The sequence below is a fragment of the Perissodus microlepis genome, chromosome 4, assembly GCF_051167445.1.
Source record: "Perissodus microlepis isolate ML-2025 ecotype Zambia chromosome 4, ASM5116744v1, whole genome shotgun sequence".
In the NCBI taxonomy this organism is placed as follows: domain Eukaryota; kingdom Metazoa; phylum Chordata; class Actinopteri; order Cichliformes; family Cichlidae; genus Perissodus; species Perissodus microlepis.
In genome coordinates this window covers 13955261-13978886 of record NC_140464.1, presented here as the reverse complement: position 1 = coordinate 13978886, position 23626 = coordinate 13955261, and the positions used below count along the sequence as shown (strand labels likewise).

The following is a 23626-nucleotide window of genomic DNA, read 5'->3' as shown; positions in this document are numbered from 1 at the left end:
AATAATTTTGACATTTGTGGCCCTGATCCAGCCACATCCTTTCACTTTTTAAAGACTAGTGAAAAGCACACGTCAGGCATCGAAACCCGTGTCCCTGACCCACCCCAGACGTCTTCACTAGCAGCTTCCTCTCATCCTCGACTCTGATCACTTACATGCACTACTTTTAAGGTGAATTTTGGAATGGACATGTGATGCTGTCATACTATGTACTTGCATAAAAGTGAGTACTATTTTGTTTTATGGACACAATTATTTAATCAAGAGAATGACTAACCTGTATGTTGTCAAAGGATGATTTGTTGGTGACGTCATACAGCAAGAGAAGAGCTGAAAGAAACAAAGCAAAAGATGCCATGTAGAAAGTTGTGGCATTAAAAAAAACAACTGTCTTTAACCTTGATGCATTAACTTCATGTGAGTACCAACTTAATTTCGCAAACAAAAACATATAAAAGTTTAATATTTTCAAGGATTCTAATGAATATAAATGAAATACAGAGAGCCCCTAAGCTGTTCTAACTCTATGTAGCAGTTTACCTGAAGATACTCAAGAAAAAGAGACACTGCAGCTGAGAAAGGCAGCGCCCAAGGAGGGATGAACACGATGAGGACTGACAGCTATGCAACAAAGCTGAGGTCTGCCAGACTTGTGCTGCAGGTGTTTCTCACTCTTTTGCAATTGGTCACCACTAAGTGGATGAAGTCAGGACACATTAAAATCATAACCTGCAAGTCTCCGTTTTATTGGATATCTTTCTGCTATCTGAATTCAACATCTTATCCAGCTTTTTTATATTACTAATGTTAAAATGTCAGCAGGTGTCAGCTTCAGGTGTTTGGTTAGTATCTTCCCCTCACAAATCTGAAGGTTTTTGAACTGTAGAACACACGGCACAGTCAAGCTAAGCTTTAAATGAAGAGATTGTGAGGATAGAAGAAGGGAACTGATAAAAAGCAACAATTAAAGAAAAACAGCCAAGCTATTAAGATGAAATAGGGGACCACTTCCCATCACTGTGGCTCCAAGACAGAGCTAGACTAATAGGTAACGGAAGAATCTTTATTATGAAAGCATACTCACAACTTTCACGTCACAGTTTATGCTGTGAAATTTGTATTTTTAGACTTTTATTGGCTCTACCCTTGAGATGTTTTTCTGCCTGCCTGGCTCTTCTTGTTTGTGTAGGTGAATTTCTTTATTTCTGTTGATTCCTCTTATATTTTGAAGGTTATTCGTTCTTATATCCATTCTCTTCCCTGTCCCATTATTATCTGACCTTGCATTACCCCTCTCCCTGATGTGTATTTAGACTCAGTTCCAATATGGCCCATTGACTTAGTTTCTTGTCCAAGTGAACAGTACACCACCTTGAATGAGCGTCCAAACCAGCTTTGAGATTGTGGACTCACTACACATACAAATACAACTTCTTTCCTCACTCATCATTTCTGGATGGACTCAGTAATAGAAATAAATGGTTTTTGGGGAAAGGTTGTACATGACTTTGTACTCGTTTCTAAAAGGTGTTCCATTATTTATAAATTATAAAAAAGACAGACTACCAAATAGGAGCATTTTTGGAGGTTTTGTTGTAAAAGCTGGTATAAAATTGTCCATCACAAAGCAAAAAAAGACCCCATGACAGGCATACATAGATCTGACAGTGGTAAAAATGTTGCAGAAGATTAGTGTCCTTCCATCTGAGGGCATTTGGAGCTTATCAGTGTATTTCTACCTTACTCCTTAATTAAGAGTCTGTTCAGCAGCTCCAAGTGTGATTCCCCACTGAGGAGTTACTTTTTATGCAGTCTGAAATAACTGGATTAACTGATCCCTTCTTCTACACCAAATGGCCTGTATATATTTTAGAGATGTAGCTTGGACAAATGAAGTTTTTAATACTGAAATGCACCACAGTCTTCTGTTTTAGCCCACCTCTTCTGTTCTGTGTCTGTCTGTCTTTAATTCATAACTTGTTCTGATCTTGGTTTTAATGCAGTGCTTGTGTAGATAAGTTAAAGCAAGGCATACAAATTTTAACTACAGGAAATGTCCCAGTGCTGAAACAATAACCACAGATTTTTTTTTTAATTGAGCTGAAAAATACCTGATGACTGTCTGCATTTTTCTCCCACACACCAAATACGCTGCCTATCCACCAACATCTAAAATAATCCTGCTGTTCTCTCCATGTCCTCTTGCAGAACAATTCCTAATTCAGAGTCTCTTTATGCTCCTACACTTCTCTCTCTGCAGTGCTACTTTAGCTGCGGAGCCCCTGGCTCCAGCTCTACTCCAATAGCCTAAATATTATTTCACTGACAAATGGCTTCATTTATAATTGTCCATTTCAGCTTAATGAAGGAGTGCAAATCCACCGAGTGTAAACAGGGAGAAGAAGGAATTGTTTGACTTTTCCAAACTGAATGAAGTGGAAATACATGGAAATGCCAAAATGTCACAAATAAATCATAAAACAATTACAGTTACCTGTGGGTCTGATCAGTTTTTTGGGGGACTTTGACAATTTTCTTGTGTGGTTTTTGGCATTGGATATAGTATAAGGTTTGGTCAAAAAGATCTGCTTGTCTCCTTGTGCACCTGCTGACCGCTTCAAGCATCGCTGCAGTTTTCGGATCACCCCATTCTGACTGAATCTATATTATGACTGCATTTTAAGGAAGATGATACAGACGCCAGGTTGGTGAGTAGTGATGATGTTTGTTAGGCTCAAACTGCTTTATTACTGATGCCATGTGATGTTACAGCAGAACTGAAGCATTAACAAAACATTAAAAGTCTGACCCTGGAGGACGACTTCACAATGAACGTGCCTGTGCATGCAGAAATAAATACAGAGCATGAGCGCTGCCTTTGGGCTCGAGAATTCTGCTCTTCAGTTGAAGGCTGGGGTTTAGTCTCTAGGTTGCAGTCAGAGAAGCAGCTCTCTTTCTCAGTGATGATCTTCAACAATGTGGTTGGACCAATCTGACACAAAAGTTGATATTTGTTGTCTGTAAGCAAGATTTCAGAACAGGAATTCCACAGAGTGATCCAAAACACAGGAGCTGTGGGAGTGGTGCAAAGCTGCCCATGGATACCACCTTAAAGACGAGTCAATTTAATGCAGGACTTTAAAGATTTAACATTTGGAAAAGAAAATTTAACATGTTTTATAAACATTTAATCTTGTGGTACACAGCTTGCATATAGTTGCAAAATTAATTGAAATAAAACACCTTGTGCCGTAAAGCACTTAAACATTTATGTACCATTTCAGTCATAGCCTTGCCCCAAGGTCTCTTTGCATTAGCAGTACATTGATGTAGACAGACGTATAAAGCAGCTTCAAACAGTCAGAAATAACACAAAACCTGCAACAGCTGCCTGGTTACACGAAGAAGCAGAAAAACGTTACACTGCTGGAAATAACTTTGGTTTGTTTGCAGGCTTTGGGGGAAGCACAGAACACAGCATGAAGACAGACAGGGAGATCAAACTGTGTGAGCTGAAAAGCTCACACAGAAAGCTGGGGAACCACTACAGCAGACCTTTTGCACAACGCTTCAGAGACTTCAAAAATCGACTGACAGTCTGGTCCTGAAACGGGAGTTTGCTCAGATTAAACAACGTTGCACAGATTCACAGTCAGCAGCACTTATAGGCTTGGTATCAACATGAGTTTTGAAGCGATGTGTGAAGGTGTGTGCCAATAGGCACAAAGAAAGAGTTTTGTGTAAAGAAAAGTCTACATTATTTCAATGAACCTGTCACGGTTTTATTAATGCTGCAGTGGCCACAAAAAGAATTTAATATTCACATCACATCCTGGATATTTTTCTCCAATAGCAGTTCAGGCTTTATTAAATTCTTGTCTCACACACGCTCTTAGAGCGGCATTAAAATAACCTAAAGTTGATTAGGATGTTGGAACATTCTCTCATTTGCTCCACGGCACTAATGGAAAAATAACAAAATTCCGACACAAAGACGAGTAAGGCTACATTCCAGACATATGTGATGTGGTTTTGAGAAAACAAGATATGTCCCCAGGGCATCTTGCCTGAAACTTACCCTGCTAAAAGTCTGTTAGGGTCCCCTTATTACAGGATACAGAGACGATTCGGTGAAACTGGTGTAATTATGCAGGCTGACCGCCAAACCCTAGCATAGATAATACATGGAAACAGATGATTTTGTTCTATCATTTATGCATAGTTGGTCACACACCAAACCAAACCCCAGCTTAAGTTCCACAAACTTAAATTGATTTAAACAGGCACACTGATCCAGATGGTTGATCCCACAAGAATCCCCAAATGACCAGAGATTATAAGATGAAAGGAAGTGATGCAGTCACATAAGCAGTGTTGGTCAAGTTACTTGAAAAAAGTAATCAGTAACTAATTACTGATTACTTCCCCCAAAAAGTAATCCCGTTACTTTACTTATTTTCAAAAGTAATTAATTACTTAGTTACTTAGTTACTTTTTAAAAACACGATTTACAACCTGAATAGGTGATAAAGTGATAGATCTTTCAGCCCAATTCTACTTTTTCTGCATAATCCATCATACAAAATGTAATCAAATGGAAAAGTCTCCTTTTAAAACTTTTATAGTTTTATTAATTTTAATCTTGTGACGTTATGCATCAAGCAAAAATTTAATTATATGCAACATTCTCTGACTGGAAGAAATTTGTTTAATATTTAAACCCATTTTCTGCACATTCCAGCACATAAAATATTTTTTTTTGTGTTTATACTCACTCTTTCAAATAGATGCAAGTAAAACACAGCAGAAAATAAATAAAATCAAAGACTAGCGGTCCTTTTGCTCTATTTTCACCTGTAAAGCAGGAGTTGGGTAGGCGGAGGTTTACCCTGGTGCAGGTGTGCCGCAGCGGTCAGTGGAAGGATACGGCAGTTTCTCTGTGAATTTCCCCATTACGTGGTAGCGCACTCGGTGCTTGCTTGGAAGTTTAGGGGTTTTTTTTGCTGTAAAAAGATGTTTTCTTCCCACGCACAATGCTAATGGACACTAATGTTTATGTTACTTTTTATGGAATCAAACTTAAAGTAAGGTCAGTACTTCCACACTTTAAACGCTGCACGCTCATACTCTCTCCCGTACTCGATATATGATCCACTGTTGATCTGCACACAGCTGTTGTCACGACCGTCGCACTTGCTTACGTCACCGTCATGAGACATTCTCGCAAAAAAAATCACGGTTTTAGTAACGCAGTAACGCAGCGTTCCTACGGGAAAGTAAAGGTAATCTAATTACCGTTTTTGCAATAGTAATCCCTTACTTTACTCGTTACTTGAAAAAAGTAATCGGATTACAGTAACGCGTTACTGCCCATCTCTGCACATAAGTGCACAAAATTACAAACACATACTGAAACATTCAGTGAATATCAAGCAGAAAAAAACAAAACAAAACATAGAAGCAGAGCTGATATTTACTTACTCAAAGACAGGTTAGGTCTGCTTAGAAATCTGAATTAAACAGTAATTTTTATTTAGTAATTCCTTGGTGAACATTATTTAGTAAGGATAAGATCCTGGATAGGAAAAAGCCTGAGAAATCAGAGTATGTTTGTTCAGATTTAGTGTATCATGCACCAGGTTATTCACATTTGATCAAAGACACTTCCAAAAAAGACTTAACACGATTACCAACTCCATGATAACTCAATGTAATGTCACAACTAAGAGCTTTCTAATTAACTTACATAGTGACTAATGCCATCAAGATGAATACAAAGTAGACATAAACACACGCTGACTCACACCCATATGTGATGACTGATTACACATCATCAGAGAGTCCCCGAATCCTGAAATTGCTGCCCTTCTATCTCAGCTGAAGTGTTATAAAGCTTCAGTGCTTGACAATTCTGCAGCGTGGAACAAAAGCAATCTCTTCTACGCTTTGATACAAAAAAGGCTGTGAAATACAACTGCTGTAAAAGTTTAGTTTGATGGCAATGCATTGTCTTTGAAAACATCAACACTCCCTTTCATTGTGTGCAGTGTATGAACTCGAATCCAATGCCATTCGCAAAATATTCATGTAATAGCAGGAAAAATAAAGTTCACAATTTGCATACAAATTCACTGGCTTTCATTGCATAATGGCTGAATGGCAGCTGCATATAATAACACATTTTGACAAGAACAAAGTTAAATCATTAGTATAATAATCAGGAAAAGATATTAAAGTGTGTATTTATGTGTGTCTCACCGTGGGCATCACGGTAGTAGGCATGAGTGACACTGCGGAACCGCTCCTGTCCAGCTGTGTCCCAGATCTGCAGATAATTAGAGAGGGAGGTGATCATTGAAATAGAAGAAGAAGTTTCCGTCTTTTTAATAAGCCTTATGTTTGCTCACTCAGCTGGAAGGCACTCACTGTGAAACCACCCATTCAATTCACTCTGTGATTTTGGATAAGCATAGAATATGGTAATTAGATCTATGGGACTCAAACTATCTTACTAACACAGCACTGAAAAGGATTGGTAGCTCTCAACAACACCGGCAGAATTGTTCTGGCTAGTATGCAAATAATTTCCTTTGTACTTGTCACATACAACAAAAAACGATGGTATTAATTAAAGTCAACTTTCTGTACATTGGAAAAATGTGGGTACTGTGTAAATTAATTCCAATTCAAGCTCATATTTTATCACCAGCTAGTCAGTTTCATCAGTCTGCTATCTGTTGCTAGGGAGGTTGTCTATACTGAGTATCAAAAGTTGTTGCTGGAAGCAAGGTTTGTAAAAATATTGATATGATTGGTGAAACCAAACCAGTCACAGGCCATTTCACTAAAAGATGCCAAAACATCTTTGGTCACTGCAACCACCTATTTGTAATTTGGTCCATAATCATTAGTATAAAAATATTACCCAATTTGCAGCTTGAAGATCATACCATAGATTGGATATATACAGTAGTAAAAATTTCTTGTGTCAGATTTATTTTTTTTACCTCAGTCAGGGTCATAACACTGAACAGAAATCACCTGGCTGATACTAAGTTTTCCAATCTCAGTGGAATTGGCTCATTAAGTCTTTCTCCCCCATCAGCACTGTCTCCCCAGAGTTTGGCTCCAATGGCAGTAATGTTTTCTACTCGCCATGACAGACCTGTGATAATGACTTCAACCTATCAACGTTTTTATTTAACAGTAAATAAATATAGCATTTCAAGATGTCTGTCAATAATCTCCACCTTTGTAGGGACAGGTTACATACCAGACTGTGTTTTTAGAATATTATCTTAATAAATTAGATTTCTTACCTGGAGCTTCACCTTGACTCCATCAATGTTCAGGACTTTATTCTGAAAATGAAAGATAGAAATGATGTAGGTAAGCAGTGATGTAAATGACAGTACCTAAATTTAGGCATGTTTTCCAACGTGCAACAATATTTTTCTGTATATGGCACAAGCACTCTGTGTATATGTGTGTGTATCTGAGGTTATTACAATATTTCTCCCCTCATCCTCTAGTCTCTTCCTTCCACAGTCTCCTCTCCACTCAATCAATATTGCATGTGTGCACCTTACTTTGCCCCCTTTTTGAAGCAGACTCGCCTTTTTCCTCCAGAGGATTAACCCCCTTTGCTCTCCTTACCTGCCTCTGTTTTTTTTTTTTTTTTTTTTTAATCATATGGAGACACTCCTCTGATCTGATTCAATCTGCTCTAGCACACAGCTCAGTGATGCTCAGCCAAATGGACCTGGCAGGTTTGAGGTTGGCCTGGTCTTGACAGCCGGTTTCACACCCTTCCATCAGGTTTCTGTTTTGTCAAAATTATACAAAAAAGATTTGGTTCAAATAAAAAAAATAAATAAATCATGACTCATCATTTACAGAAATATTTATTTTTAACCCGATGATCAACACTAGTCACTGTAGTCCATATGTGCACCTGACTGTGGACATACTGTGGACTGTGTAGTCCACCTGACCTAAGAGTAAACGTCACAGCTTTTCCGTGCGCTTTCTTCCATGATCATCATGTAAATAAAGTAATAAATAGAACCATCCCGACAAAGTGAACTAGGCTAAAAGATCTAAAAAAGGAACACGTCATACCATGATCTAAAGAAACAATGTCCTTGACAGGCCTTGGCTGCCCTACCAACCTTATTCCAATAACATCTAACTGCAGACCTTGTCTCAGGCTACATTCACACTGCAGGTCTTAATGCTCAATTCTGATTTTTTGATCAAATCCAATTTTTTTGTCTGCTTCTTCACACTACAAATAAAATGGGACAGCAAATGCGCTGTAGTGTGAACCCTCAAAGCGGCCCGCATGCGCAAAAGAAGACGTCACACACAACGCCTTCTGTTTAGAAGTCAAACAGTATTGTTTGACTGATGGCCCTTAATATAAAGACTTGTTTCAGACTTTACGTTTCCCAATTTTGCTTTAAGTTATAAAGTTATTTTGTTATTTACATATGGCCTAATAATTATCCTTATTGCTGTTTTAGAGAGGAGCGGTGCTTCAAAGGATAGTTGCAGATTTCTGTCAGTATCTGCAGATTATACGGTACAAATAAAATGTCTTCCCAACAGTTTTACTAACATCTACACTGGATGCCCAGGAAGCGTTCACGATGTCTTATCGGGCGCTTCTCCGGCGCTGATAAATAGCGTCTGTCTTGTGCCAGTGACGGAAAAGACGGCTTTAATGCTACATGACCGTTCAAACAGCAGTCGCTTTCTAAAACATCAGATATGTATCGGATTCAGTACCACATACGAAAGTGACCCAGATTGGATTTGAAAATATTGGATTTGTGCCGTTCACACTGTCATACCATGATCGGATATGGGTCAAAAAAGTCGGATTTGATGCGCTTTCGCCTGCAGTGTAAACGTAGCCTAAGTCGTGTTGTATCGTGTTCAGGTTATTGTTGAATCATGAATTCTGACCTAAGAACCTCATCATGATGATCCCAAAGACTTTTGGGAAGGTATTCTGTGGACTGATGAGACAAAAGTTTAAATTTTGTTATATCTGGTAAAACTAACAGCATTTCATAAAAAGAACTTCATACCAACAGTCACGTGGTGGTGAACCATCTACACTTGTTGAACCATTGACTTTAAAAACCCCCCCCAAAAAAAAACAGCTAGTAAAAATGATACTTTTCACCAGAGTTAGTACTTTTCTTCCTGAGAGGAACAAAAGTCAGCAAGAAGTGTCACAACATTTATTCTAGTAGTCATCAAGACATTTCACCAAAACCACAAAGCTCAGACTTATGGGACACAATTTCTACAGTCTATATTTTGAGTGACTTTAGTCATTAGACTAGATCTTTAGATCTACTTTAGTAGGAGAACCGACCACCTGCCATTGCCACCCATCCACCCATCCATCCATCCATCCATGTATGTATGTCTGGGAAGCTTTGCCCAGACTTCTCTCTTCTCACCCACCTCCTCTAGCTCTCAGAAAAATTGAAGCATTCTCAAGCCAGTCAAGGGTGTCCTTGGTCTGCCCCAGAATCTCCATGCAAAAAAAGGAAAAAAAAAACCAAACAAAACAAAACAGTAGCTGGCTCATTTTTATACAGAAGAGCAAAGGCTCTGCAGTGAGTCTCTACTAAAAGACAAAGTCCCCCCACAAAGTATTTCAAAGGGTGAGGTCCGACAAAACCTGGAGGAAGCTCTTCCCTGAATTTTAGGTATCCACGACCTCATTCTTTCCGTCACCACCCACAGCTTGTGGCCATAGGTCAAGGGTAAATCGACGGCATTACCGACACACTCAGCTCTTTCTTCACTGCACTGTATATGTGTACATTGTTTGTGTCACTGAATATGCTGCTACTATCCATTTGTCAATGCCCCATTGCTTTTCTGCCACACATTAACAAAACCCTGATATACTCTAACTCCTCCACCTAAGGCAGTAGCTCATAAAGAGTGGGTAACACACTCTGTATGAGTTACCTAAAGACCATGTTTCTCAGGCATGGAGGTGCCAATATTCATCTCAGCCTCTTTGTGCTGGGAAACCTGGAGAAAAATGATAAGCACTGACTGTTCGGTCACTTAATGTAAACAGTAGGAAACATTTTGGAAAATCAAAGTTTTCTTTAAAACAAGGGATCAGATGCTTGGAGGGATCAGACGAGTTTTATAGTTCATGTGAACCTGGTAAACACTGAATGGAGGAAGATAAATATGAGCAACATTAAAAGACATTGTTTATTGTGCAGGACTGTCTGTCTTTTCTTGCTATTGCCCTACTTTAGATTAGAAAACAGAAGCACCACTGAGACAAAAAACACCTCTCAACTCAGTGTTAATGACAATAAAATAAAATAAAATAAGATTTTACTTTATACTGATTATAGGTTTTAGCTACTTGACAGGGCATCTAACACATTAAATGCAATGAATAAGAGTCTGTACAAGTTGGAGGAAATCAGCTATATTTTTTCCAAGATGAAACAATGAAGTAATCTAGCTCCGGTTTCACTGCTCCTCAGTTGAAACTATAGCTAGCTTACCAAATGCTGAAAAATGTTTGTAAACTCATGTGATGGATCCAAAAAAAGGGGAAAAACTCATACCAGGTAGTCCAAATGAGAAAATTCCCTGTACACTGAAACACACTGCTTGACATCTGTGACGTATTTTATTACTCGAGAGTACCCAAACTTAAATCAGCTGCTACACCAGAAAGAAGTTCAAGGTTAGTGAACATTTCAACTAAAATCACAAGTTGTTGTAGTGAAATGACCTAAAACTGAAATCACACACAAACTGAACCAAGAAATTAACTTTTCCTACTTTTTCCCATTGTTTCCTTTTTCCTACTTTATTTCCTTTCAGTTTTGCATCTACCTCCACATTTTACTTTTCTCTTCTTTTACTCTTCTTTCCCTTATTTTCTCTTTAATTACTTTCTTTTTCCCCTTCCAAATTTTTCCATGTTTCTCTTCATTTTTTATTCATATCCATCCCTTTTTCTTTCATTTATATTTCCTACTTAGCTTTACATCATGCCTCCCTTCCACCCCTTTCTATGATTTCTTATTACTTTAATTCTTCTTACTCCATCTGTTTTTTTATTTCCTGTTACTAAAAATTCTGTTATTTTAAACATGCAAGTCATCCCTTATGTTACCTATATCTATCTGAAGCTTTCGTGATCATTAATTTTTTTACTCATATGGCTCTCTTTGTGAGGTACAGTGTGGGGTTTAGCAGAGAGTTAGGGTTAGTGGCCCAGGAGTGCATTCATTAATGTCCTCAGAGAAATAGCCATATGGTGTGTGTGTGTGTGTGTGTGTGTGTGTGTGTGTGTGTGTGGCAGATGCATTAAAACACCACTGTTACTGTGGTCACAGGGGCAAATATTTCGATTTAGGTGCTTTTTTATGCTTGAATGATTCATAAGTCAGTGTTTAGTGGTTTAACAAAGACTTAAAAAAATGTAAATAACCATTTTGAAACTGAAAAAGTAGCCAATGTCCAAAGAAAAATGAAAAGAAAGACGGGCTACTAGGAAGGAAAATATAAAGAGACATAGGATGGCTCAAGACTTTTGCACAGCACTGCATTTCTTCACATTGAATTTCTGTTTTCTGTGAGTTAATGTCTGCTAGAGGAGGTCAAGATGCCCTTCATTGTTCTACTATGCCAATGTGCATTATATCAGTCGGTGCTGTGGCAATGCTGAAAAGCCTCCTCCTAACGTCATCCCCTCTGGGATATTCTGAGAGTTGCTGATGACCTTCTAATTCCCTGATCCCTGAGGAGAAACCAAAGATATTCAGCCCTGACTAGATGCTGCTAATCCTCCAGCAGGGCACTTAGAAATAGATATGGTCCTTGTTAATGTCTTCAGTTGATCTACCTCCCTGAGAGTCACAAAGAAGGAACGCCATACATATTCATGGAGGACTCAAGCTTGAAGCTACTTTGTAAGTGTTTTCTGATAGGAATCAGTCTCAAAGGACCATGTCCCTGTTGTTGTTGTTGTTGTTGTGTCTAAAAACTATCTGTAATGTGCTTGGAGGGTTCATGAATATTTAGTGACCCATAAAAAAAAGACTCACTGAGTATTTTGGGTGGTTACTCTTGAGGCTTGATTGCACTGATAATTATGTTGGATTTGTTAATAGGAAAATCAGGCAGAACAGAATGTAATAAAACAGTGAGCTGGATAAAATATAATATATATTTGAGCAGCTTATATAACAGAATCACATTTTGTGGGACAGAAAATTTAGGTATTGTAAATTAAAGAGTGTCAATCCCACTCTGGCAGACACAGTTTCCACCATCCTTTAGACTTCTCTAAAGCTACAACTTACAGCCTGACACAGCTCTGCTCTGTGTAATTACAATTGGCTCACAGGAGGCTTGAGAAGTTGAGAAGCTTGCTATACTTTTTAGGTCAGCTTCAATCCCTGAGCTGCTGCAAACACCCTCCAAGCAGAGGACATCTTCAAATGCAAACCTCTTGACCAGTCTGAGGAGGATGTGCGGAGGTGCTTCAGGAAGGTGAACGCACGCAAAGCTACTGGTCCGGACGGGATTCCCGGCCGTGTCCTCAAGTCATTCGCGGCTCAGCTGGCTGGAGTGTTTACACACATCTTCAACCTTTCCCTCTCTCTGTCTGTAGTCCCAGCCTGCTTCAAAATGGCCACCATCGTCCCTGTACCCAAATCCTCCACCATCTCCTCATTGAACGACTGGCGCCCTGTAGCCCTGACCCTCATCGTGAGCAAATGCTTCGAGAAGCTTGTCAGGGACTTCATCTGCTCTGCACTACCCGACTCACTGGACCCTCTACAATTTGCATACCGCCACAACAGGTCCACTGATGATGCCATAGCCCTGACACTACATACCCTGTCACACCTGGAGAAGAGAGACACGTATGTGAGAATGCTGTTTGTAGACTACAGCTCAGCATTCAATACCATCGTTCCCTCGAAGCTGGACAGGAAACTGCAGGATCTAGGACTGAGCAGCTCCCTCTGCAGCTGGATCCTTAGCTTCCTGTCTGACAGACGGCAAGTGGTCAGGCTGGGCAGCATCACCTCATACCCCATCACACTGAACACTGGTGCTCCACAGGGGTGTGTACTGAGCCCTCTCCTGTACTCACTCTACACCTATGACTGCACGGCCACTAACAACTCCAACATCATTGTGAAGTTTGCGGACGACACTACAGTGGTGGGTCTTATCACCAACGGTGATGAGACGGCTTACAGGGAGGAGGTCAGCGCCCTGACCCACTGGTGTCAAGACAACCATCTCACCCTCAACGTCGCAAAGACAAAGGAGTTGATAGTGGACTTCCGGAGGTGCAGAGAAGTACACACCCCCATCACCATCAACAGCGCTGCTGTGGAGAGAGTGAGCAGCTTCCAGTTCCTTGGTGTACATCTGGCTGAGGATCTTACGTGGTCAGTACACATAAACAAAACAGTGAAGAAGGTGCAGCAGCGCCTCTTCTTTCTCAGGAGACTGAAAAGATTTGGCATGAGCCCCCGCATCCTCAGGACCTTCTATCACTGTGCCATTGAGAGCATCCTCACTGGATGCATCACCACCTGGTATGGCAACAGCACCACTTACAACCGCAAAGCTGTGAGCTTCCGTCCCTCCAAGACATCTACAGGAAGCGGTGCCTGAGGAAAGCGGAGAGGATCATCAAGGACTCCAGCCACCCCAGCCATAAACTGTTCAGACTACTTCCATCAGGAAGGAGGTTCTGCAGTATCCGGTCCCGAACCAGCAGACTGAGAGACAGCTTTTTCCACCAGGCCATCAGACTGCTGAACACTTCATAGACACCTCACCTTCACTACTGGAACTTCAACATTATGCACTCCACACTGTATATAAATGCCACTTGTTTTGCACAATATCCAACTACCAACCTCTGTATATTTTATTTATTGTTTACTCTATTTAATTTGTAAAATATGTACACACACACACACACACACACACACACACACACACACACGTAGAAAAACATATTTAGTATACACATCCAGTAATGCATACACTCTTATATTGTACATGTATTTATTACTCTCAGATTTGGCCATTCTTATATTTTGCTTGTTTTATGTTGTTGTATTTTTTTGCACACCTCTGTTGCTTGTGAAGCTCACACACAAGAATTTCACTCGCATGTACTGTACCAGTGTACCTGCACATGTGATGTGACAATAAAAGTGATTTGATTTGATTTGATTTTTTGATGCTGGATGTATTCTTTTCCCTAATGGTTCATGAGTGAGAACGTACACATTAGTACAGAATGACTAACAGCACCTTACAGGGATCATAAATTACAAATGTATGAGGAGCTTTCTGAAGTGTGAGCCAATAAAACATTAATGACTGTAGCATGAGACTGCTAACAGGAGCATGATGTCTACAAAAAGGTTACGCATGAGACAGGTGATACAACCCATATGTAAAAGAGAGTAAATCAATGTAGAATGCAGTAGTGACTGGAACTCAAGTTAAGATCATCAATGTCAGAAACAAATATTTTTCTGTTCTTTAATGTGGTGCACGTGGGCCCCTGCCATCAAAACAGACACCAGAAATAAAATCCCTGGGGTAATCAGCTAAAAAACTGCATGTAGGCATACAGTACAGAAAGGCAGGACTCTACAGTCAACACAACTCCAAGCTGTCAAGCTCTCTGAGTTATGTTGACAGAGATATGCTGCATGTTCTCACACATGCTGCACAAAAATATCCAGTCCTGCTATTACAGAAAGCAGAAGAAAGAGATACTTTTGGCTTCTTCCTCCTTCACAGGGGGTCACCACAGTGGCTCATTCTGCACTGAATGCTTTTCCTCATGCAACCCCCAAAAAGTTTGTCCGCTACAAAAGGGCAAAGATTTAACCAGTTATCTCTTTGTGAATGTAAAATAGAAGACTTCATGTCATCGCTGCATCTTTTTCAGTTCACATCTGAAGTTATATCTGTGTTGTGGAAGCTACAAAGAAGTCACTGATGTATACAGCTAAAACCGGTGTAGCACAACATTACGTTCAAATTGAAATTTGATTTCAGCACACTGGATTAGCCAAAAGACGATAGATACTCACCAGCCACTTTATTAGGTACACCTGTTCAGCCGCTCTTTGACACACATAACTAATCAGTAAATTACATAACAGTACCTCAATGAAATTCTCTAAGGAATATTTTGAGCGTGTTGTTGAATCTATTCCACGGAAAATTAAGGCAGCTCTGAAGTCAAAATGGGGACTGAGCTGGTGGCAAGTTTACATGGCTAGCTTTCATCTCTGACATTTACTTTATGCCAATCTGTAACTCCTTAGTATCTCAGCGTAAAGTGTAATCATCATAATGGAGTGTGAGTGAATTGGGCACAGCAAGAGCTCTGTTATTTAAGGCTGACTGCACACATTTAACTTTTTAAGGGAATAAATGATGCTTTATAAATATCATGTTATTGAAGCATAACTGAACACAGATCCTTTCTTCTCCTCCACATTCAGAGTAGAGCTTGATCAGCATTTTTAAGCCACAAGATACAATTCAAAAATATTGGACTTTTTATTAAAATGCAATGAAAAAAACCTCTTGAAGACACAGAAAACACAATAAATCACATTACACCAGACACACAAACAGTGTGCAACTTATAGACAATATGGAATTCATTCATGGATGGGCTAAACTTGCTGACCCTGCACAATTAACAGCGAGGCCATAGCTGCTGCGGCAATAATGTTTTTACCTGTATGCTTCCAAATGTCTGCAAAGCAGTGAAGCAGTAACATGAGATGACTGAAAATAAGAAGTACATTTTTGTGCATGACTTTGATTGAAAAAGCACCTGTGACTGTATATATTCAGTGGGTTAACGGGAACCTTTGCTGTTATTGACTTTTCCACTTGGGTGACCAGACGAAGTTCGAGACTGAGACTAATTGAAGGAGCAGAAGGCCTCGGGGGCATTTCAGATGAAAACCTGCAAACTACAGCAAACTGCTGCCATTAAGTATGCTTCTTCAATGTGCTGAGGAAAATCACAGGTGAACAAAACAAAAATACATCACTAAGAACAAGGAAAGAGCCTGGGATCTATCTGGCAAAGAATAAATTCCAATTTTGTCAGTACAGCATTGGTTAAAATGCACGACATGGAGGCATGTAGTCCCAGTAGATCAACTTAAGGCACTTTTTTTTCTGGCTAACTTTTTAGATTTGCATTCCAAGAAGTGTAAAGCCTCAGGATTTGATATCTAGGACTCTTATAAGAGAAGGACTTAAAAAAAGGTCATACTTTACCCTTGATGCATTATCTTTAGCTTATATTGCTCAAGCAAAACAACAACAACAAAACAACAGTTTTTTGTGAAAACTTTTAGATTTGTGATATCACTACTTTGCTATTAATGATATTGATTTCCCCATGTTGGTCCTTGATTTGGTTGCATGAACCAAATCATCAAAAACAAAACATAGTTCAGTATGGAACAAAATACAAAAATACACCAAATCTTGGACTTGAACACATGTCCCCTGTCGGGGTTATCTCTTGGCATTTTCACATGCTGGGATTATAATTCCCCTATCGTTGAATTGCAAAGCAGATGAAAAATGTGTTTTGTTAGGTCACCGTGACCTTCACATGACACCACAACAAATTCTGACAAGTTCATTCTGGAGTTCAAGTAAACCACAAGAAAGTCCCTCAAGGTGTTTGAGATTTGACAAATATCACACTCACAAAAATGTGATAGCTGCAAAGACAACCACAATCCCTCCAGCACCAGTACAGAGTTATATATAAAAAAAAAGAACAAAATACACGAAATTACCATCTTCCTCTGCTTTATCTTGCTTAACAATCTCTGTCTCTCATAGCTTGTTGACTGATGCTTCCACAGTCCAACAATTCACCCCCCACCTCTTTCATGTCATCATTAAATATTCATCGTGCTCCTCAGGGCTCGCCTCTCTAGATCGGAGTGACATTAGGGCAGCAGGTGGCAAAGCTGCTTGCCATTAATTACAAACATCTCCAGGCAGGTGTGAACCCTCGCCCAATACTTTTAATTTAGCAGGAACTGGGGCTCATATAAAACACAGCTAAATATCTTAGCCCTAAAACATAAACTGTGACAAGCAAGCAAAGAGGTATTTTCATGCGCATTTACAGTCACAACCCAGGGTGCGAATAATGAGTCGATTTCCAAAAAAGCTCTTTTTGAGCAAAACACTTTTCTCTCTGCCTTTTACAGTTTCAAAATAAGAAAATGGGAAAAAGCCTAAAAGGAAAAGTTTTGTAGATCTCAGTAGCCCTACCTTCAGCAAATATCACAGCGTGGAGAATCTTTTTGTAGCATTTAGAAGTATTTCACTTCTTGTTTTGTTTGGGGGATTTTTTCCTACTTTTCCTGCAAAAGCATTGCATTTCTGTTAGATTCTTGGGCGCCTCTCATATGTATTACTCTTCTAATGTCTGGCTGCAGATTTTTTGATGGCGTTTAGGTCCCAGGATTGTGAAAACCATGGCAAAAGCAGAACTTTTAAAATACAGACAGTGTGATATTTGCTTCCAGAAGATGTTGGTGAAATGTACCTCACGTCAATGGCTGCAACACAAACAACGAATGATCAATTCCCCCCATGGGGTGTTGCTTTCTTCCTTTTTATATCCAAACATATGATGATGGAAAATTCAGTTTTAACTTCTGAATATAGGAAAAGCTTCAGGCTCATTTAGATATTTATTTGCAAACTCCTGTTATTGAGCTTTTCTTCTCATGGCTCGGTCTTCTATGTGCAGGTGTTGCTGCCCAGTGCACCAGAGCACCACCACACAGGCGATCTCCAATATTTCTAATAACAGTCACTTTTAAGATTCACTATGACTGCTAAAAACACCTCCTTGTTGTATAATTGTCTTCTCCTGCTTTGTGGGTGTCAGTTACAGCAAATACATTTCGAATGCTACGCAGCTTTGTAGAGGAACCCACGACTGCAGAGTGACTCCTCAAATGTCGTCTAAGCTCTAATTTAAGTTAGCGATCTTTATAGAACTCTTCTGAGCCATCAAATCTCTTGTAGTGCCCAAATCTTTGATCTTCGCCCTTTGCTTACTTCTCTGCAAGTATGCAAAACATAAGGAATTCCACTAACCTTAACCTTCTTCTCAGTTAACTTTGGTAACAGTAACATTTTGCCAACAGTTGCACAAAATTTTACTTATAAATATTCATGCATATTGGTTCTCTGTTTTAGTTCTCGTTTTTAATGTGTCCAAATATGCATTTTAGGGCCCAGTTCATCTTGATTCAAATTATTTTTAAAGCAGAAAAAAAACCCCATTACTGCCATTTGCAGTGCATGACTATGCTTGGCACTTTAATTCCACCTACTCAGAAAAGGCAGGCGGGCAGACAAACTGGCAGGCGGGAGAGTGGATAATGGAGAAATCACTCAGGCATCTTGACACAAACTACCAAAAAATAAATAATAAAAAAGTATAGATGCTGGAAACTACTGACAGACAGATGCAAAGAGACCATTATCAGAGAGGCAATGCACTGTCAGTGACATGCACACTGACAGGTGATACATCAAAGAGAAGCGGAAGCTTTCAGAAAAGAAGATGCAATCATCAAGCCACAGCTTGATTTTTAGGATGGGTCCGTTATCAGCCTCTCACATGCCAAAGATGCGTCTCTCCCTGCTGTCTTGCTTTCATCTTTTCATTGCTTTCTTTCAATAGACTCTTACATTTTATACAAAATTCTGACCACTTGAGAAAAAAGCAGAAGCAGAAGTTTAGAAAAGGTTTGAATCATCTAAAGAACTTAAATATTACAAGTAAAGATTTGCAATGCATTCAGGAGTTGCAAACAATTACGTGCATTTTTCCACCAGAAAAACAACAGCAAAAACACAATAGAACAGAAAGTAGGGGTATTTCACATCACTGGAGCAAAATTATTATCGAAAATATGTTATTATTTTTCCTGAGGACCAACTGAGTTGCTGTAATGATGTGATGACTAACATCCACTTGTTGCATGAGTCACCATCCCAACGCCATCTAAAGATGATGACCTCATCTTACTTTGCATAAAACAGTTTTTAGCCATTACACAGACACTTAAAATGCAGTGCATATAATAATGCACTCAGTAAGGTCAACAATCAGCAGCTATGAAGTGTGTACACTGACGACAGAAGTCAAAGGCAACCTGCAGTCAGTAATGGGTAAATACACGCACACATACACATCCAGCATTAAAGTAAAATGATTCATATCATACTTGTACTTATTTAGTCTATTTCAGAGTGCCTTTGCTGAGATGGTCTGGCTCATGACTCACCGGTGTTAAGGACGGTGGCTCACACCATGAGCATGAATGTGTCTGTTGATTCATGTGAAAGTTGTGTGTTCAGAGGGATGTAATTATTTTTGTTGAGAAGTTCTTAAATAATCATATATATTACTTTTAATTATAATATTAATGAACCTGGTTTCAGTTTAACCGGTGAATCTAAATTGCCCATGGTTGTCTGTCTCTCTGTGATAGCCCTGCATCGGGGTAAGAACATTCAATGACTGGTGAGTCAACAACATTGCTTCATGGTCAGCACTCTATTTGCTCAAAACAGACCATTTGCATTGGTGCTGATGCCACACATCCCATCTATTATACTTTTTATTATCCGAATCTGTAAAATTTACTATTAGCTATATTTAAAAATGCTATACTAAATCCTCAAACTTAGTGGAGTTGAAGGATAAAATAGAACAGATTTGAAAATATAAAGAAAAGTAAAGAAAATGTACTTTCTGCAGTTACTTAACGTGTCATTTTACAATAATGTGACAAATTCGCACATTCAATAGAAAAAGAAAAAAGGTCAATTAATGAAGTCATAAGAAACTAGTTTCAGATGAACTAATGTTGATTAATGTTGAAGAAATGTTTTCTTTATTATCTCACTTGCATTTTTTAAAGCTTGCTAAAAATATTATGCGTTTTTTTCTTTGCAGCCTATTTTTATAAAAAATGTTGCTTTAGAACAGCCCACCTGCAGTGTATGTGCAAACACTGATGTAAGACACACAGTCTGCTGCCTGCGTTTATCTCCCCTGGTTCCTTAACAGTCGTCACATCTGTTGAGCAGCGTTATCAGGTTGCTGTTGTACATTTTGCGTACATCTGTGTGTGTCCGTGTCCGTAACAGCTACTAAATGTGCAGCGTAACGTGTGACTGAAAGGAAATGAAAGGAAACCACACCAGCATCTCGCTCCATGATTCAACTAAGCCCATCCGGACGGCCATTCAAATCAACCGATTACAAGCATATTTTACACAATTATCTACTTGGAAAGATAACGCTGCCTGATAATCACACTAAAATGTCAATTTAAGATTGATAAACCGACTGTTAAGCATGTCCCATTTACCTATAAAGCTGCTATCAAAACAACTGACCACAGATTAAAATATGCCTTCCAGTGCAACTGCAAACTACCGAAGACAACCACATAAAGGTGTGTTGACTGGCTCAGTATTATTGGAGTGAGAGGTCAGACAGTAAATCAGCTATTACACTTCTAGTTCCATTTAGAATTAGAAAGGTCACAATGACGTTTAATGACTTTAAATCAAAAGGGAACTGGTTAAAAAAAAATAAAAATAACCGCTTTAAGCATTCAGTATCTTTGTAGTAAAGCTGCACTGAGCATGTGTTTTAGGACCTGATATCTTATGCACTGCGATCACTGCTCAAAACAGTGAGTGGGCGCATACATGGGCACGCATCACATCTCAGGTCATTTGTGGCAAATGTTCTTCATATGCCTCAGGATGTTCTACAACTCTGCATTGACAGTCTGACTGTGGGGGACAAATTCATGGTGCATGGCTCTATCAGTGGTGAAAAAACAATTAACATGCTTGTGGTCACACTTTATGATCTGATGAGCCGCCTTCAGGCTTTGATACTGTGGGATTTTCCATTGTAAATTTCCTTTCAGTTCTGTTGTAGCATATATATATATATATATATATATATATAAATAAAAATTCCCCACTCGCCCTGTGGGTGGTCTTTATCCTTCAAGCTTGAGAGTCCTGCACAGTATCTTTGATGTTCATAGGGCTGCACTTTTCTGGGAAGAGATGTCATTTCTGGAATCTGCTTGAGCGACTTACCCATTTTGGGGGTCACTACTCCAAGTACTCTGATTATCAAGGGTAGCACTATTGCTTTTACCGTCCACATCTTTTCTGGCTCCCTTCTCGGGTTTCTCGAGTATCTTGTGTTCCTTCTTCCTCTTGTTGCTATCACTTCGTGTAACTACCTCTGTTACTACAGTCTTCTTCTTCTGCTTGTCCACCACTACTATGTCTGGATCTTAACTCTGTTATTCTCAACCACCCTATTATTCCATTTTGACCATGGGACTTCCTGGCCATACTCATCATAGATGTTCCTGTACACTATGCTGGCCACTTGGTCATGCCCTGCCTGCTTGCATTGTACACACTGCTGTTATGTGCTGGATTGTCCCTGAGACCATCTCAGATTTGCCTAATCAATATTTATGCCATTTTTTGTTTTAAAGATGTTTTTCTAAAACACATTTCTGTTTTTTGTTTACAACTATCAGAATTAAAAAATGACTAAAGTTCGTATCCCATCTACTATTATTATTTTATTATTACATTAAGTCTTTGCACAAAAATAGATGTTAGAAACATCTTCCAAAGAGCCACTTTTTACATTCTTACTACTACATTTCAGAGCATGTACTTTTCTACTTTTACTCCAGTAAAAGTTGAAGCAGAACTTCAACTTTTACTGGAGTATTTCTTTATTCTAGTATCTTTACTTCTACTTCAGAATGTGTGCTTTTTCCAAGTCTGAATACCACATAAAAGAACAGTCGTTATCATGCTCAGCCCATGGGAAGTGAGGAAAATAGGCAGGCGTGCTGACCTGAGTGACTTTTGGAAGGGCCAAATTATTATTGCCAAGTGACTCGGCCAGAAGCAACGCAATCCTTTCAGTAACAGTGAATACCTACCAAACACGGTCTGATCCAGAAAAAAAAATCTAACCAGGATATTTGCTTTGACATGGTATGTGCTGTAACAAGTCTGAGCCATGGCAGCAACTTAAAATAATCATGTACTGTTCAGGCCTCTGCATCGTGGTAAGATTCCTCGCTTTTAAGACACGAATAAGACTTGGTTTCAGTGTATTTCATTCAAGGTCCTGTTTTAAAATATAGATATTTCTGACATTTCACAGACGAAATGACTAAAGCACAGAGAAATATTCTAATCCCTATTAATCATTACATTTCATCCTCATTATGTAACATATTCATGCTCATTGATATGTTTTGTTCCTGTGCCAAGATGACAACATAATTTACAGCTGATTCAAATCCTCTGTAACACCACTGACCTTCTCTCTCAGCTCTCTGTGCTGCCGCTGCCTCTGTCATATCTCTGTGCTTTCTGCATTGGCAGGAGGAACACACCCATCTTCACTGTCATGTAAATGCACACACTTTAACAGACAATCCTCAGCACTGCCTTCATAATAAGACTAGACTTCTTTGAATTATTCAACATCTGCTCTGTTCACAGATGAAAAAAGATCAATTATAAATAAATTGTTGCTGATGACTAATTCAGTAAAATTAACCGGGCAATTCCCATGAGATAAATGAAGGTAAATGGACACAGTGTAAGATAATGACTATACCAGCTTTTGTAAGAAATCCTTCAATTACAAAAATGTCTCCATTATCCACATTAACTTAGATAAAAGTGAGCCTACCTCTCGTTGTCATTATAACAGTAGTAGGAAGTCTCTGCAGTTTGCCTGCATCATAGACCCCACCCCCATATGTTGCACATATTAAGTACTACCACAAATAACGTCAGCGGAAAGTGAAATATGAATCAATGTTGTTCCCTGGTGAATGTGCGAATCACGCCTGCTGCACTTAAAAATGGAAGCTTGATGTTTACATACTTCTCCGTCATCAGTGAGGTATGAAAATCCTGACACACATGAGTCTGAGGTTCATTAGTACAAATGAGAAAGTGCAAGGTGACGTCTGTAGGCAAGCGGAAAAGATAGTGGAGGAGGATATTAGAGAACATTTACAGATAAGAATAATGATTAGTATACAGTAAGGGGCAGGTGGCTCCACGGTGTACTGGTTTACATATTTGCGTAACAAGCGAGAGATCCTCCTTGAGCATCCGCCATAAACACCAGCCAAATCAAACATGCAGAGCCACCCGCTTCGGCCACGCCCTGTCAATAAGGAAGCGGTTGAAAGCAGCTTTACGAAGGCAGAGACAGTACCTTGTGTTTTAGTTATTTTGAAGTATAGTAAATGCATTATGTAACATGGTGTGTTATTTAACCCCCCCCACCCCCCACCAAAAACACAACCTATTATTCATTTCATTCTTTTATCCAGCTCAGAAAGAGTTTGGTTTTCTATGACTCACAAAAAAACATGGTTGACTCTCTTACACGCACACCACTAGA

The 23626-nt window shown here is 39.2% G+C and overlaps 1 protein-coding gene across 1 annotated transcript in view; it reads right to left on the bottom strand.

Moving 5' to 3' along the window:
- The window catches only part of LOC146388545 (ras-related protein Rab-26-like), a 59576-nt gene that overhangs the window by 24963 nt on the left and 10987 nt on the right, over positions 1–23626 (bottom strand). Inside the window, exons 3-5 of the mRNA XM_084925932.1 lie at positions 7320–7361; positions 6259–6325; positions 278–330 (exon numbers count right to left, since the gene is read on the bottom strand). Of these exons, the coding sequence (XP_084782058.1) occupies positions 278–330; positions 6259–6325; positions 7320–7361 (162 nt within the window). The remainder of the gene's footprint in view (positions 1–277; positions 331–6258; positions 6326–7319; positions 7362–23626) is intronic.